We start from the raw sequence: 13879 nt of genomic DNA on the forward strand, positions 1-13879 counted from the left end.
GCGTCTGGGTGGCTCCGTCGGTGAAGTGTCTGCCTTCAGCTCACATCCTGATCTCCGGGTCCTGGGCTCAAGTCCCGCATCAGGCGGCTGCTTCTCCCTCTGCCCCTCCCCTGCTTGTGTTCTTAACTGTCTCTCAAATAAAGAAAATCTTTAAAAAACAAACAGGAGGGGCGCCTGGGTGGCTCAGTGGGTTAAGGCCTCTGCCTTCGGCTCAGGTCATGATCCCAGAGTCCTGGGATCGAGCCCCGCATCGGGCTCTCTGCTCAGCAGGGAGCCTGCTTCCTCCTCTCTCTCTGCCTGCCTCTCTGTGATCTCCGTCTGTCAAATGAATAAATAAAATCTTTAAACAAACAAACAAACAAACAAACAGGAAAACAAGACAGAATAGAATCTTGAGTCTCCTCTTAGCATAGCATTCTGGCAGGGCTTGACGGAGGTCTGAGAGTGTGGAGACCACATCCCCCTGGAGGTGAAGGCCCTCGCCACGGGCCAGGCCCTGCTCAGCCGTGAGGACACACGGATGGGCTTTGTGTTGTGTTGGGGCCATCAGGATGGTGATCAGAGTTGGCGTGGGCTTTCGGAGAACCCCAGAGATGGGCCGTGTAACCTGGCTTTGTGGACGAATGTGTTCCAGAAGTGGGGAAGAGAGCGGACGCCTTCCTGGAGGAGACATCCCAATGCATCTTACGGACGGGCAGGGTGCAGGACACAGGGCGGAGTATCTGGTAGAGGACATAGTGCGAGGCGAGGAGCCGTACATAACACTGTAAGAACATAACTGTATTCAAGACACGGAGGTCAGAAAACGAGGCTGAGAGAATAAAGACGGGCCAGATCTTTTCACCGGAACCACAACACCAGCGCTTGGCACAGCGTCGCTCTCCTCTAACAACGGCAATCAGAGGCTCAGAGAGGTTAAGTAACTTGCCCACGTTACACAGTCAGCACGTGGCAGAGCCGGGATGGGAACTCAGTCTGTCTGAGTCTAGAACACAGGGTCCCCACCGGTGGATTAGGGACGGAGGCCCAGTTTTGTGTGGGCAGGGCAGCTGGGCGGGGTCTGGGCTTCCACATCTGTCTTTCAGACCCTCCTCTTTGAGCAGACGGCTTTTTGCGCGTTCTGGTTTCAGGTGGGCAGCCCGTCCCTCTGGTTATTCTCAGGTGTGCACCTGCTACAGATGGAGGGGAAGGAGCAGCCGCAGTGGGAACCACGTCCCAGCCCTGCTGCAACCCCATTTAAAACAGCGGAAGAGAAGGCCAGTGGCCAAAAGATCTGCTCTCCAAAGGCCTCTCTTTCCCTGTCTGTGGGTGCGGCTGAAGGAGGCCACGGGAAGCAGCTTCCGCCATGAGCTGGGACAGGGCCTGTGCCTGGTTCTGCCTAGCAGTGCTGATGGGCCTTCCCATGAGACCCAGGTGCATGGGGTCTGGGGCCTGCCTTCCAGAAGCTCTGTCCCTTCATGTCAGGGTCAGTCCACCCCGGGGCTCCAGTCAGGCCATGCAGGTTCCAGCTGTTTGGAAGCTAGATTTGGGGGAGGGTCAGCTTGAAGCCCAAAGCAGAAAAGCACATTCTAATTAGTTCTAATTAGTAGTTGGTTTTCCAGAAATTTCTCAACCTAGACCTTATTTCAGGACTTTTTCCTCTTCAAATTGAGCTCTGAGGCCCCCCTATCAGGTCCAGGCCCCCCCACCCGGGAGCACAGGTGGATCCTTTTGAAAAGTCCTTGTGGTTGCTCCTGAAAGTGAGGACCATTTCTGTCAGGCGGGGAAGTCTCGCACGTTCCGACCTCGGCGAACACCTGTGGCCCAGACTTGTGTCCGGGGGTGTCCATGTCGTCTCCGGGGTCATACAGACTTTGTTATGTGCATAGGGAAGGAGAACACAGTGAAAAGCCAGAGACTCGGAAATGCGATCAGAGACACAGCCGTAGAGGTCTGGGTGCGGACCGGGTCTGGGTGCGGACCCGGTCTGATGGGCCCCCGACAGCGCGCGCCCCAGGGGGCAGGCCGGAGAGAGAACCGACCTTGACCACAGCGGGTCTTCCGACGCCCGAGCCTGAGGGGGGGTCCGGTGGGGGAGGCCCGGACCTCTGCGCTTTTCCGGGCTCCCTGGGCGCATCCGCCGCTGAGCCCCCGCGTCGCCGGCTCCCTCGGGTTCTCGGGTGCCGCTTTGACAGCGCGATCCCGGCCTCGAAACCAAAATTCAAAACCCAGCGCGGCGCTCACTCCCCCGCGCTCCGCCGCACGGTGGGCCGAGCCGGGCCTGGGTCGCCGGAGCCGGGCCGGGGTCGCCGGTGCGGACCCGCAGGTGCGGCGCTGCGGCCGGAAGCGGCCCCCGCGGTCGGGTGCGCGCGGGGCGGTTGCGCCACGCGCTCGGCTTTCGTAACAGCGCCCCGGGCCGGCGGGGGCCGCTCCTCCAGTGTCACAGGCGCCGGGACGGTCGGCGGCTCCGCGTATTGAGCCCGCGGGAGCTGCCACCCAGCCGGGGCCGAGGGGGCACGGGGACTCGCCGGGCGCCGTGCGCGGGCCCCCGGGGACCACGGCGCTGCCCTCGGGGCCGGAGCCCGCTCGCCGCCCGCCCCGCCGCCCCGGGAGCCCGGGGCCTCGGCCGTGGAGGAAGCATGCTGGCCCTGCGCTGCGCGCTGCTGACAGCCCTGCTGGCCGCGCTGGGGGCCGTCGTAGTCCCCGGGGGCTGCCCCGCGCCGGGTAAGAGCTCCACGCGCGCCTGGAGGGCGGGGGCGGCCGGCGGGAGGAAGGGGGGCGGCGCCCCTGTCCCGCGCCCACCCGCCGCTCGTGCGCCCTACCGCGTCCTGCGCCTTTGGCCGCGGAGGCCGCCGCGCTGCCCGCTGCCCCGGGCCCGGCGTGTTCTGGGAACGCCGCGTCCCGAGCCTCCTCCCTGCGCCCCCACGAGTCCTTAAAGGGCAGAGGTCCCCGCGGGGTTGGGGGCGCGGATCTCCCGCCCGGGGGTCCTGTGTACCAGCGCCTCTGCGCCGGCAGCCGTGGGGCCGCGTGACTGGCTCTGCCCCCCCCCCCCCCAAGCCCCGACCGCGAAGGTCCCGCTGCCCGCACTGGCCTCGGCAGACCGTGGCGCTGGGCGTTGAACCGGCTTTCGGAGGGCGGCTCAGGAGCGGTCGTCTTGGGGCCGGCACACACGGGGCTCTCCTTCCAGAGAGGAGGGGCGCGGCGCAGGGCAGTGGGCCCTGCTGCTCCTGTTGCCTGTAATCAGCTCTTGGCAGCCAGGCCCTTCTGTGGGCCCTGGCAGTATGCCCAGCTGCGTGTCCAGGCTCTCCTCTAGCCCAGCGGCCACTGCTTCTTCCCAAGAAGCTTATTTTAGGCTCCGAGGGCTTCTCTGAGCGGCAGCCTGCAGGTTTCTGGGAACCGATGGCTCCTGTCCTGGGCAGACATCCTCAGCCTGATCTCTCTGCCGGGAGAGGACTCCAGAGTCAGAGGCTGGGGGCGGGCTGCCTTCTGGCTGGTGGTGCCCCTGGCCCTGGGTGGAGGGACCTAAAGGGGTTCCCTCTGTCAGTGCACACGGGGGACCCCTGCAGGGAGCAGTCACCATTGATTGGGGCCGCAGATACCATACACTTGTGTCCCCATCCTCTGCTGGGTCTAAAATACACTTGGTGCCAGGGAGACAGGTTCACAGAGGTTGGGAAGGGAGGTGGGCAGACCCTTGGTGGAGGCCCAGGCTCCTGAGGCTCCAGTGCTGTATGTCCCCCCAGAAGCAGAGCTGGGGCTGTTTGTGGGGAGGGGAGCTGAGCGCTGGGGCCAGAGGGGCCGACGGAAGGGAAGTGAGACCTGGGCTCATCCCATGGGGGTGTCAGAGGCCTGCAGGGTGGGGTGGAGGCTTCTATGGTGTCCGTTGTCTTCCCGGCCCCCTGCAAGGGGCTCCCCTGCTTGTGACTGTGCGCCTCCCACCACGCCCCAGGGCACCTGCCTCAGGGGGATTCCTGCCTTGGCTCCTAAGAGGTTGCAGTCAGTCCCTGTTTGCGTGGTGGTCTCGAGGCCCAGACAGCCCAGGAAAGGCAGAACTGAGAGCTGGGGGAGGAAGTGAGAGCCCAGTTCAGAAGGAAAATGCAGAGAAGCAGAAAATACCCCGCTCTCCTCCCACACCCACGCAGACTCGGCCCACAAGCTGGGGAGTAAAAATGAAGATCTTGTCCAGGAAGCAGGCCCCCGATGAGTGTGCACATCTCGCCTCGGGGAGGAGAGGGGCCAGCAGAAGCCGAGCTGGGCGAGAGGGGAAATCCGGTGGGTCTCGGGGCGGGGGCTCGTGCAGCCGGGGCCCCACTTTCCCCGCGGTCAGAGGCTGCCCGCGTGGCCGGGCTGAGGGCACCGCTCAGGTGTCCTCGCTGTCAGGGGCGTGGCACGGCTGGGACTTGGGTCCTGGGCGTGGAAGGCCTGGACACGGGTGACTCAGGTTCCTGCCGCCTGCTGTGGAGCACCACGGGGCACAGGCAAGCGCGTGCAGCTGCCTGTCTCTCCAGAGTCCTGTCTGGGCGTCTGAACCTCCCTCGGGGCGCGTCTTCCTGCCGCAGCGCCTGCCTGCCCTCCTAGCTTCACCCCTGTTGGGCCTCCCCAGCTGGGTGGTTTGGGTCTCGGTGTACCAGAGTTCGAGGCTGTGTTGGCTCGGTTTTGGCCCCCACCCCAGATCCACTGCAGAGAGAGCTCTGGAAGCCGGGAGGGTCCCTTTCTACACGTGCCTGCGGTTCGCTGGCCGGGATGGCCGGCTCCGGTGGTGCTCGGGCCGCTGAAGGCAGGCCCTCCGCCCTCCGGCTTCTGGTCGCCAGAAGTCTCTCCCCGCCTTGGCTCTGCCCTTGTTTATTCACTTGAGCAAACACTGAGGCCGCGTAAAGCACTGTGAGGCCCGTGTGGGACCGGCCACCCAGACTCCACCCTAAAAGGAGCTTGAACATGGCCAAGAGTAAGTCCCTGAAAGGGACCGAGAAAGCCCAGCCGCCTGAGGCCTGGAGGTGCCAGCGTTCTAAGGACAGACTGTCTGGAGGCGGGATGGTGCGGAGGAAGCCCCCAGGGACAGACTGCGGCGTGTGTGAGGGTCCCCGGGGAGCTGTGCGCTCCGCACTGTGCACGCCTCCCCCTCGCCCCGGCCGGCCCGTGTGCCCCCGACCCAGCCCGTGTGCCCCCATGCCAGCAGCCACTGGTCAGGTGTGGCTGCTCTGTTTAAACAAATTACGGCGAAGTCAGGTCACAGCTGCCGCCGTCCTCGGTTGCTCAGCAGCGCGAGTGGCGGTCGCGTCCTGGACACGGAGAGTCTCTGTCACTGCGGGAAGTTCTCCTGGGCGTGTGGCCCGGGGTGGAGGGGGGACCGGTTCTTCCCGAGTCTTCTGCGGCCAACGCCCCCCTCCCCCCACCTCCTTTTCTCCACGGGGAGCAGCTCAGCACCCCAGCTCTCTGCCCAGCTGTGCAAATGGGGGAGCTGACGTCCCAGAGCTGACAGTCCGCGCATTTGAGCAAACTGTTCCGACTACTTGTGTTCCCGACGCTATTCTTAGAGCCGTGGATGCAAACATGGGCAAAACAGACCGAAGTCCCAGGCTCCCTGTGCTTCAGTTTGGAGACGAGAGTTAAATACGTGGACCAGTGGTTCCGCAGTTGGGGTGGGGGCGTCGGGGAGGGAAACGAGCTGGGTAGTGGGGGACAGGGGACAAGCGCTTGGGGGGCAGAAGGAGCGGGTGGGGGGCTGGGACTGTGTGCATGTGACAGGCTGTGGAGCTGGCCTTTCCGAGGGGAGGCTCTCATGGAGAGAGTGACATGTGAAGGGGGCCTGAGGGAACTCAGTAGGGATCCCTCGCACTCCCCCTGGGAAGTTGCAGCCGCCGCCTTGCACCCTGATGCGGCTGGTACCAAGGGCCTCGTAGGCTCTTGGGCAGAGGGCTCCGTGGGGACACTTGGTGCCCCTTGGACACCAGCGGGGAAGCTGCCATCCAGGTAGGGTCTGTAAGAGAGTGCTTGAGGGCTGGAGTGGGCGCTTCCTTTGGGTGTGGAATCTGTGATTCACTCTCTCCTGGGCCACGAGATCCCACGAGGTCCGCGGCCCTTGGCACGGTCGCCCTTGCCCAGTGTGCTGCTGGGTCCCCAGAGGGCCCCCCACCCTCACCTGCCCTCTGCTGGCTCCTCCCTGGGCTCTGCCTGTAGGGGTGCGGTGCTCCTGAGGCCCTGCATCTGGGCTGTCCCTCCAGCCCCTGCACTGTGTCCCTCTGCCTCCCAGCCGCCTTTCCTGAAGAGCATGCTTGGTCTTCCCTCCCTGCTCAGCAGCACCGCGCCGCGAGTGCCAGCCACACGCAGAGAAGCGCTGGCTTCTGCCCCAGGCCACATGGGACAGGCGGGGGCTGGGTGGGCGGGTGCAGATTTTGTTGGAGGGGAAGATCAGGTCAGTTTGGGACATACGGGAACGGAGACATGGATCAGGCAGTGGGAGACGTGGGAGCTGGAGTTTGGGAATGAGGACAGGGCCTGCGCCTGCAGTAGGTCCGTGGGAGCGGTCTCGTGGCAGCTGTCATTTCAGGCCTGGAGGGTGGCCAGCCTCACACGCGCTGAGTGTCGCTGGGGAACAGGAGAGAAGAGGCCTGCTTGGGCTGGCTGGGGAGGAGGGGACCGAGGAGGGGAGACTGGTGACGTTGCAGGGAGCCAGGAGCGTTGGGGTCTGGCAGCCCAGTGGGGACAGCTTGGGGAAGAGGAGGGAGCAGTCCTCGGTGTCCCACAGTGTCCTGTGGGGCAGGGGGCCACGCCGGAGCAGGGCTGGGCCCTGACTGGTGTGCTTAGAAACAGGCAGGCCTTTGGTGACCTTCACAGGAGGAGTTGCAGTGCGAGGTTGGAGGCCGGGGCTGCCGGGAGGGGTTCGTGAGGGCACCGGCGGAGGGCAGCTGGCACGGCGGGCGTGGGCTGCTCTTGGAGGAGGTGAGCTGTAGATGGGTAGGGCGGTGGGGTGCGCCTTCGCTGGAAAAGTGGGGCCAAGAAAAGGTACTTCTAGAAAGACGACGACTGTCCGCTTGTGTGCGTGCGGCCGGAAACGATGGGGCACGTTGATGGAGGTGAGAGCCGCGGAAACCGTCCTTGAGTGGGCGAGAGGAGACCGAGGCTCAGAGAGGTTGTGGGGTGCCCGAGATCACACCGCAAGGAAGTGACAGGCTCTTTGCCCTAAGCCACATGTGCTACCAAGTCCCGCCCCACCCCCGCCCGGCTGGAGGGGCCGTGATGCCAAGGTCGCCTCTCTCTTGCCAGCGCCTGCATCAGAGGCCCGCCACGAGACGATGACTTGGCGTGGCGGGGAGCGCGCCGGGGCCCAGGCGGGGTCTGCCGCCTCCTCTTCAGTGTGGAACGGTGCGGCAGGCCGCTCGCCAGCCCCCCAGTTTGGGGCAGGGCATGTCCAGCCTCGGCAGGCAAGACGTGGACACACAAGTGGGGCTTGATGGATGTTACAGATTTTGGGAGCCCATTCGGACGGGAGGAGGGGCGGCTGGAGCCCAAGGACTCCCTTGCAGAAAAGCGGAGGCCACTGGGGCAGTGGTGACAAGAATTGCTGAGCCGCACGGGCTGTTCCAGCGGTGAAGCGGCTTGGTTTCGGCTCGGGTTGTGGTCTTGAAGTTGTGGGATCGAGCCCCGCGTTGGGCTCTGTGCTCAGCGTGGCTCTGTTTGGGATTGTTCCCCCCCCCAACCCCGCTCCTGCGCTTGCTGGCGCGCGCTCCCTCTCCCATGGCTTGTATTTCCGAGAGATCGGCACGTCTGTAAAATAAGGCTGGGGTTTTAACCTTAATTACCGGATGTGAGCCTCACAACATCATTTTGAAGTGCGTTGTCTTTTTATTTCCAATTTATGGATGGGACGGGGGGTCTGAGGAGCCTGAGAAGCCCGAGATCACGGAGCTCCTCACCCTGTGCCCTGCGGCTGGAACTTGGCTCTGAGCCCTGGGCTGGCCTCACCAGTGCAGCCCTCCGAGGAGGAAGGAACGCAGATTAAGATCTCGGTTTCAGGTTACAAGGATACAGGAGTCCTTTCCCCAGTCTCCCGGTGGGCACCTGACGGCAGGGCTGTGAGGAGGACCCTTGCGGGGTGAGCTCCCTGGGGCAGTCTGCAGCCTGCGGGCCCTGGACAGTCTGTAATTTCGGGAGAGCGCCCAGGCTGCACCTGTTCCGACCCCCAGCCGCAATGAGCGAATGCCCCTGTCTAGACCTTTGCCCAGAGTGTATTATTAAACTAGCATCTACACAGAAAACGGAGTCTGTGTGGAATTAATTTGCATTTACCTTATCTGAGGGAGACGTTGGGTTTTTCCATGTCTGAGAGACATTTGCATCACCTGTTTCTCAACTTAAGAAATTTGGGTTGTTGGTCTTTTTCTTACTGTTTACAGGAAGTCCTAATATATTAAGGAATTTAGGCCTTTATGATGTGATTTATGAATTTTTTCACTGGTTTGTCAATTAGTGTTTTGACTGTCGGGGGGGACGGTGTTCGCCATGCTGATTTTTAAACCTGTAGGTGGGTTTAGCAGTCTCTACAGCTTCGAGGTGTCGTTTCACACTTAATAAGATCTTCCTTTTGCTGATATTATCTTAAAAGATTATTCCCCCCCCCCGCCACCTCATGGCTTGAAGAGGTTTTTCTATTTAAATATTTGATCTGTTTTGAGTTTATCATAGACTGAGGCATAAGAAGTGGCTGTTTTTCCCCAGTTATAACCTAATGTCCCTTTACAATTTAGTGAAAATCATTTCCCCCGCGCTGGTTTTATTTTATTATTAATTTAGTTAGAGTGGGGAGGGGCAGAAAGGGAGAGAGTCTCTGGCAGACGCCCTGCTGAGTGCAGAGTGGCAGGATCCCAAACTCCAGCCCTGAGAGCACGACCCAAGGGGCAATGCAGAGTGGGTCCCTCAGACCCCTGAGCCACCTGGATGCCCTTGCCCCACTGAGTTTGCAGGTCACCTCTCAGGTCTCCCAGATGCCTAAATGCTTGGGTTTCACCTGCTTCTGGGTGTGGTGAGCAGTTGGGCCCAGGGTTTGAATCCAGGCTCATCCCTGAGACAGACTGTCCTGCTGGGAGGGGTGGGGGGGAAGGCCTGGAATAGGGTCTTTGCTGAGCCAACACTCAGACTGAGCTGCCCTATTTTTTTTTTTTTTAATTTATTCGGCAGACAGATCACAAGTAGGCAGAGAGGGAGGCAGAGCTAGGGGGGAGGCAGGCTCTCTGGCAGGCTCTCTGCTGAGCAGAGAGCCCGATGACCATGACGATGCGACGCGATGCGGGGCTCAATCCCAGGACCCCGGGATCACGACCCGAGCTGAAGGCAGAGGCTTAACCCACTGAGCTACCCAGGCGCCCCTTAACGGTAATTTTTAAAAAAACATTTTCTTTCTTTGACACAGAGAGATTGCAAGTAGGCAGAGAGGCAGGCAGAGAGAAAGAGGGAAGCAGGCTCCATCCCAGGACCCTGAGATCGGGACCTGAGCCGAAGGCAGAGGCTTAACCCACTGAGCCCCGCAGTCGCCCGGTAAAAGATTGTGGTAAAATACACATCAGAGGGATCATCTCAGCCATGTTAAAGTGTGCAGTTCATTAGTGCACACTAAGCGAGTTTCGGCGATTGTCATTTCTGAGCCATTTCTAGTTTTTCCGTGACTTTAGTCTGTTTGGGGCGCACGGTGCTGCTTCCCTGACGGCAGCTTCGGAGGGCTCGTCCCCTCCTCCTTCCTCCGCCGCCTCATTCTCGCAGGTGGTCCTTGCTCACTTTCGAGTCAGCCTGTCTGGCTCTAAAACGTTCCCGACAGTATTTTTTATGAGCATCAGGTGGGATTTGCAGATTGCTGTAGGGTGCACCAGCAAGGCCGAGTCTTCTGTCTCAGAGAGTGTGGCAGGGCAGGGGGGCCTGGGACGGGATTCTAGCCACGTCCTTCCCAGGGACCCCGGGTGAGCTGGAGGGACCGGCGAGGTGCGCGGGCGCGTGTGTGCGGTGAGATGCGTGTGCCCGGTGAGGTGCATGCGGGCGCGTGACCTAGGCCCTAGCTCAGGCAGCGGTGGGACCGCGGGAGCCGACTTCGGGGCCTGCATAACAGAGAGCGCCGGGCGTGGAAGTGCAGCTTGGTGCATTTTCACAGAGCGCACGCCCATGTGGCCAGCAGTGCGGCGAGGAACAGAACCCGATCAGCCCGCCGGCCCCACGTAGCGCCTCCAGCGAACACGCACCACCCCAGGACAGGCTCCTGGCTGACCACCGAGGCTGACTTCAGAGATGGGAATGGCTGTGTTCGGGGGGGGGGGGGGGAGCTGAGGGGTGGACACGACTTGTCCCGGCCACCCTACCCATGGGCCCCAGCCGGCCTGCCGCAGCCCCCACGGGTGGCTCTGGGGCGGCATCCCCAGCCTAGCCCCTTTCTGGCCGGAGGCAGAGTCAGTCTCAGTGGGCCTCTGGGACCTTTGGGCTGTTTGCCCTGTTTGGTATCTTTTCATCCAATTAGGTGATAACCTCGGAGAGGTGACCTGGCCAGACCTTCCTGGCTGGGCCTGCGGATTCCCTGAGAGGCCCCAGGGGCGGGATGACATGTTTCCCCCTGGAGCTGGTCACCACGCAGGTCTGAGAGCCAGCATCCAGCACCTCCTTTGTACGGGTCCCGAGGAGCCTCCTCTCTCTCCCCAGCAGGGTGTAGTCCATGGCGCAGAGCCAGAGTCAATACCAAATCTGCCAAAGACAAGGCCGATAGGAGCAGGTACAGCTTCGCAAACAGGAGAGAGGAGGGGCGGCACAGCCCGAGGAGGTCGGGGTGTGGGGGGCGGGGCTGGGGACTGAGTTAGAGAAGGAGACAGGGCCTCTCCCTGGGACCTGCGGACTTTAGCATTTAGGCACGTGAATGGGTGACCTGGTGAGAGCAGGAGAGAGAGAGAGAGAGAGAGAGAGAGAGAGAGAGAGAGAGTGTGTGTGTGTGTGTGTGTGTGTCCTACAAGCTGCTGCCCTAGGGAAGGTCAGGGTTGGGCCCTAGTCCAGCCAGCCGTTGTGCCCGGGGAGGCCTGCTCCCCTCTTGTCCCTCACACCTGGGACTCCCTTCCCGAGCTGCTGTGATGGGTGGAAAGGCAGGAGGAGAGCAGGAAGTGACAGGTGGCGGGCAGCCCAGAGAAGGGGGAGCTGGGGGGGAGCCCAGAGAGGCACCTGTCCCGGGGGAGAGAGACCCTTAGCCAGACAGACCTGGAGCCCATGCTGTTTGAATTTGGCAGGTTCCCGAACTTTGGTGCCTGGGTCGCCCTACAGGATGAGCTTCCCTTCCTGGCGAGGAGGTTGTGAGGAGTGACAGGCCCGGGAGTTCTGATGCTCTTGTCGTCTAATGAGCGTGCGATTACAACGCGTGAGTCCGGAGAGCTGTTTCGGGGGTAGATGGAGAGCACTGAGGACGTATTCTAGGCCCCCCGGGGACCAAATTCTGCGTTTGGTTACAGGGACCCGCGCCCTTTTGGATACTTTGCCTCGGCCATTCCCTTCAGTTGAAGGCCTTTATTGCTGAGAAGGGACCTGGTTTCTCAGTGACCTGCTTGAAACCCCGGGCCCCTGTAGCCCAAGAGGTCAGAGTCTGTTCTGCGGTGCCGGGGGGGCCCGACGGCCAGACCTGAGTCCCTGCTCAGCCTCCAGGGCCCTGGGATCAGCAGGCGCGCCCGGGCTCGGTGGCCGCTGGCTGTGTCGCGAGCTCACTGCTTACATAAGCGGGGCTGGGAAGCTGACCTTGTTTCTGCTGGCAGCCGCAGCAGAGAGGGCCGTGGTGGAGTTGAGAAATATGTCTCCGTGTGCATGTTTTTCTGATTATTGACATTTGCGAGTTTACTTGAAGAGGAAAAAAAGGAGGAAAACAGCAGAGCTGTTTGGGTTTTTGGCACCCAGCCTGAGGTCCTGAACGGGGAGGGGCCCCATTTCCCAGAGCTGTGGGGCCGCGTCCCAGAGAGTGGGGTGGCCTGGGCCTGAAGGGCCTGCAGGTGTGGGGCTGGTTGCCGGGGGGTCACTGCTCTTGAGGACGGGGACGCAGGCAGGTTGTGGGAGCTCCCGTCCCTTGGAGCTTTCCAGGGAGAGGAGCAGTGTTGGTCCGAGGGCTCTGGGGTCTGGCTGTCAACTCTCTCCAAACCAAAGTCATCCACTATTAGGATGATAAACCTGTTGATGAATGACGTGTTTTCAGGCTGGTATTGTCCGAGGTCAGCAGACACAGACGTGCTTCCTGACCCGCGAGAGCTGATGAGTCCACACGGACAGATGCTGGGGGCAGGAGTGGGGGTCCAAAGGCTCACTTCACGGTCCGACAGGGGGTTGGCCAGTGGCTCTGTGAGGAGCCCAAGGTTGCCTGAGAATTGTGGTGAGATGGGGGCGGGGGGTGGGGTGGACTCGGGCCTCCTGTCCCTTCCCCGGGGGGCTGTCCCTAATCCTGGATGCATGGTTCCTGGTAAGTGGTGGGCCAGCCCTGATGCTGAGGACGGTGGCCTTCGGGGGGGTGTTGCTGGGAGGCTTGTCTTCCGGAGTGGACACCTCCGGCTTCAGTCCCCGGGGATGTGCTTTTGTCTCCGGTGGGCCCCTTGCCTTCACAGGAAGCCGGGGTGAGGGGTCTGCCGTCCTGCTTTGGACGCCAGCCTGGGGAGGAGTGGAAGAGGCTCCCGGTCCTCTGGTGCCGCCTGCTGTCCCCTGCCTCCATGGTGCTCAGTGCTGGGGCCTGGGGGACAGCAGGCTCGTTCCCAGGTGATGGGAGGGTGAATAGAAGGAAGGCGCAGTCTGGCTCCTGTTGGGGTTGGGCTGGGGGCCTTGGGCCTGTGCCCTTCCGTCCGCAGAGGCTAGTCTCACCCTTGAGGGCTCTCCGGCCACCTGTCCTCTGTGGGCTTTCGCTTTCTGGTGCCCTTTCCATTTGTTCCCCCCATCAGAGCTCCAGTCGCTGTGGCCCCAGTACTCAGACCCCCGACCCAGATCCCCCGTCCCCGGATCCCTCAGTGCGCTGGGGGCCGCTCCGGACGGCCGGTGGTACAGGCAGTGGTGAGTTCCCTGCAGGGCGTCGTGGGGTCTGAGGTGCCGCCGTGGACAAGGAGGATGAGGAGGCTTGGCGCACAGTGGAGGCGACTGTCTGTGCTGCCCCGGCGAGGGCTTCCGGCCTGGGCCGTGGTGGCACACAGACGCCCTCGCGTTCTCCGGAGGGCCGGGTGCAGGCTTGCAGCCCTGCCCCAGACTGCGGAGCTGTGGCTCGGCCCCGCGTGCTCTCGGGTCGGTGCTGGAGCGTGGGGGCCGCCCCCTCCCTGCCGCCCCCTCGCCCAGCGCCCAGCGTCTGAGTGAGGGCCAGGAGGTGCATCTGGAGGGATGGCGGGGCCCCAGGGGCCACACAGGGCCACTCCGCTCACTCATTCAGGGAGTCCTGCTTGGGGAGGGGCCTGCTTGCTGGGGGGAGCTGGCTGGGCTGACGGGGAGGAGCTGTGACCTCGAGCAGACAGGGGTCCGGCCGGCAGAGCTGAGGGCCTGGGCTGTGGAGCCCAGCAGAGGCGACAAGGGACAGAGCCTGGAGCCCGGGGATGGGCGAACCCTCTGTGACCCAGAGGGACTTGTCCTGAGGTGCCCACTCTCTCCCTCCCAGTCCCCTTGTGCTCTGCCTCATGTCCCTCCTCCTCCTGAGGCAGAGTAACTTGGAGAGGCCCAGGCTGTGCTGCTCCTTTGTTTTAAATGCACACGTACTGGTTCTGAGAACCACACGGCTTACAGATCTAAAATCTGCAAGAAGGTTGAAGGCAGAAAAAGAAGTCACTTCCCGTCCCACCCTCTGGAGAGGCGGGCAGGGCTGAGAGGGGCCAGCACTTCCTCCCTGCAGAGAGCTGGGTCGAGGCCCCGAGGCCCGGGTGTCACTGGCCCTGGCTCG

General features: G+C 62.4%; 1 protein-coding gene across 5 annotated transcripts in view; it reads left to right on the forward strand.

Annotated features, from left to right (window-relative positions):
* The first annotated feature begins 2566 nt into the window (after window positions 1–2566).
* The window catches only part of LOC111138952 (interleukin 6 receptor), a 48784-nt gene continuing 37471 nt past the window's right edge, over window positions 2567–13879 (forward strand). For 3 of the 5 annotated variants that reach the window (XM_022490981.1, XM_022490983.1, XM_022490985.1), the window contains exon 1: window positions 2567–2703. In XM_022490981.1, the coding sequence (XP_022346689.1) occupies window positions 2619–2703 (85 nt within the window). In that variant the 5' untranslated portion in view covers window positions 2567–2618. Of the gene's footprint in view, window positions 2704–11239; window positions 11354–13879 lie in introns of those variants that run through there. The other 2 variants (XM_022490984.1, XM_022490982.1) reach the window with 2 other exon arrangements.

Source organism: Enhydra lutris, unplaced genomic scaffold (assembly GCF_002288905.1).
Source record: "Enhydra lutris kenyoni isolate GAN:26980312 unplaced genomic scaffold, ASM228890v2 scaffoldscaffold94, whole genome shotgun sequence".
Taxonomy (NCBI): Eukaryota; Metazoa; Chordata; class Mammalia; order Carnivora; family Mustelidae; genus Enhydra; species Enhydra lutris.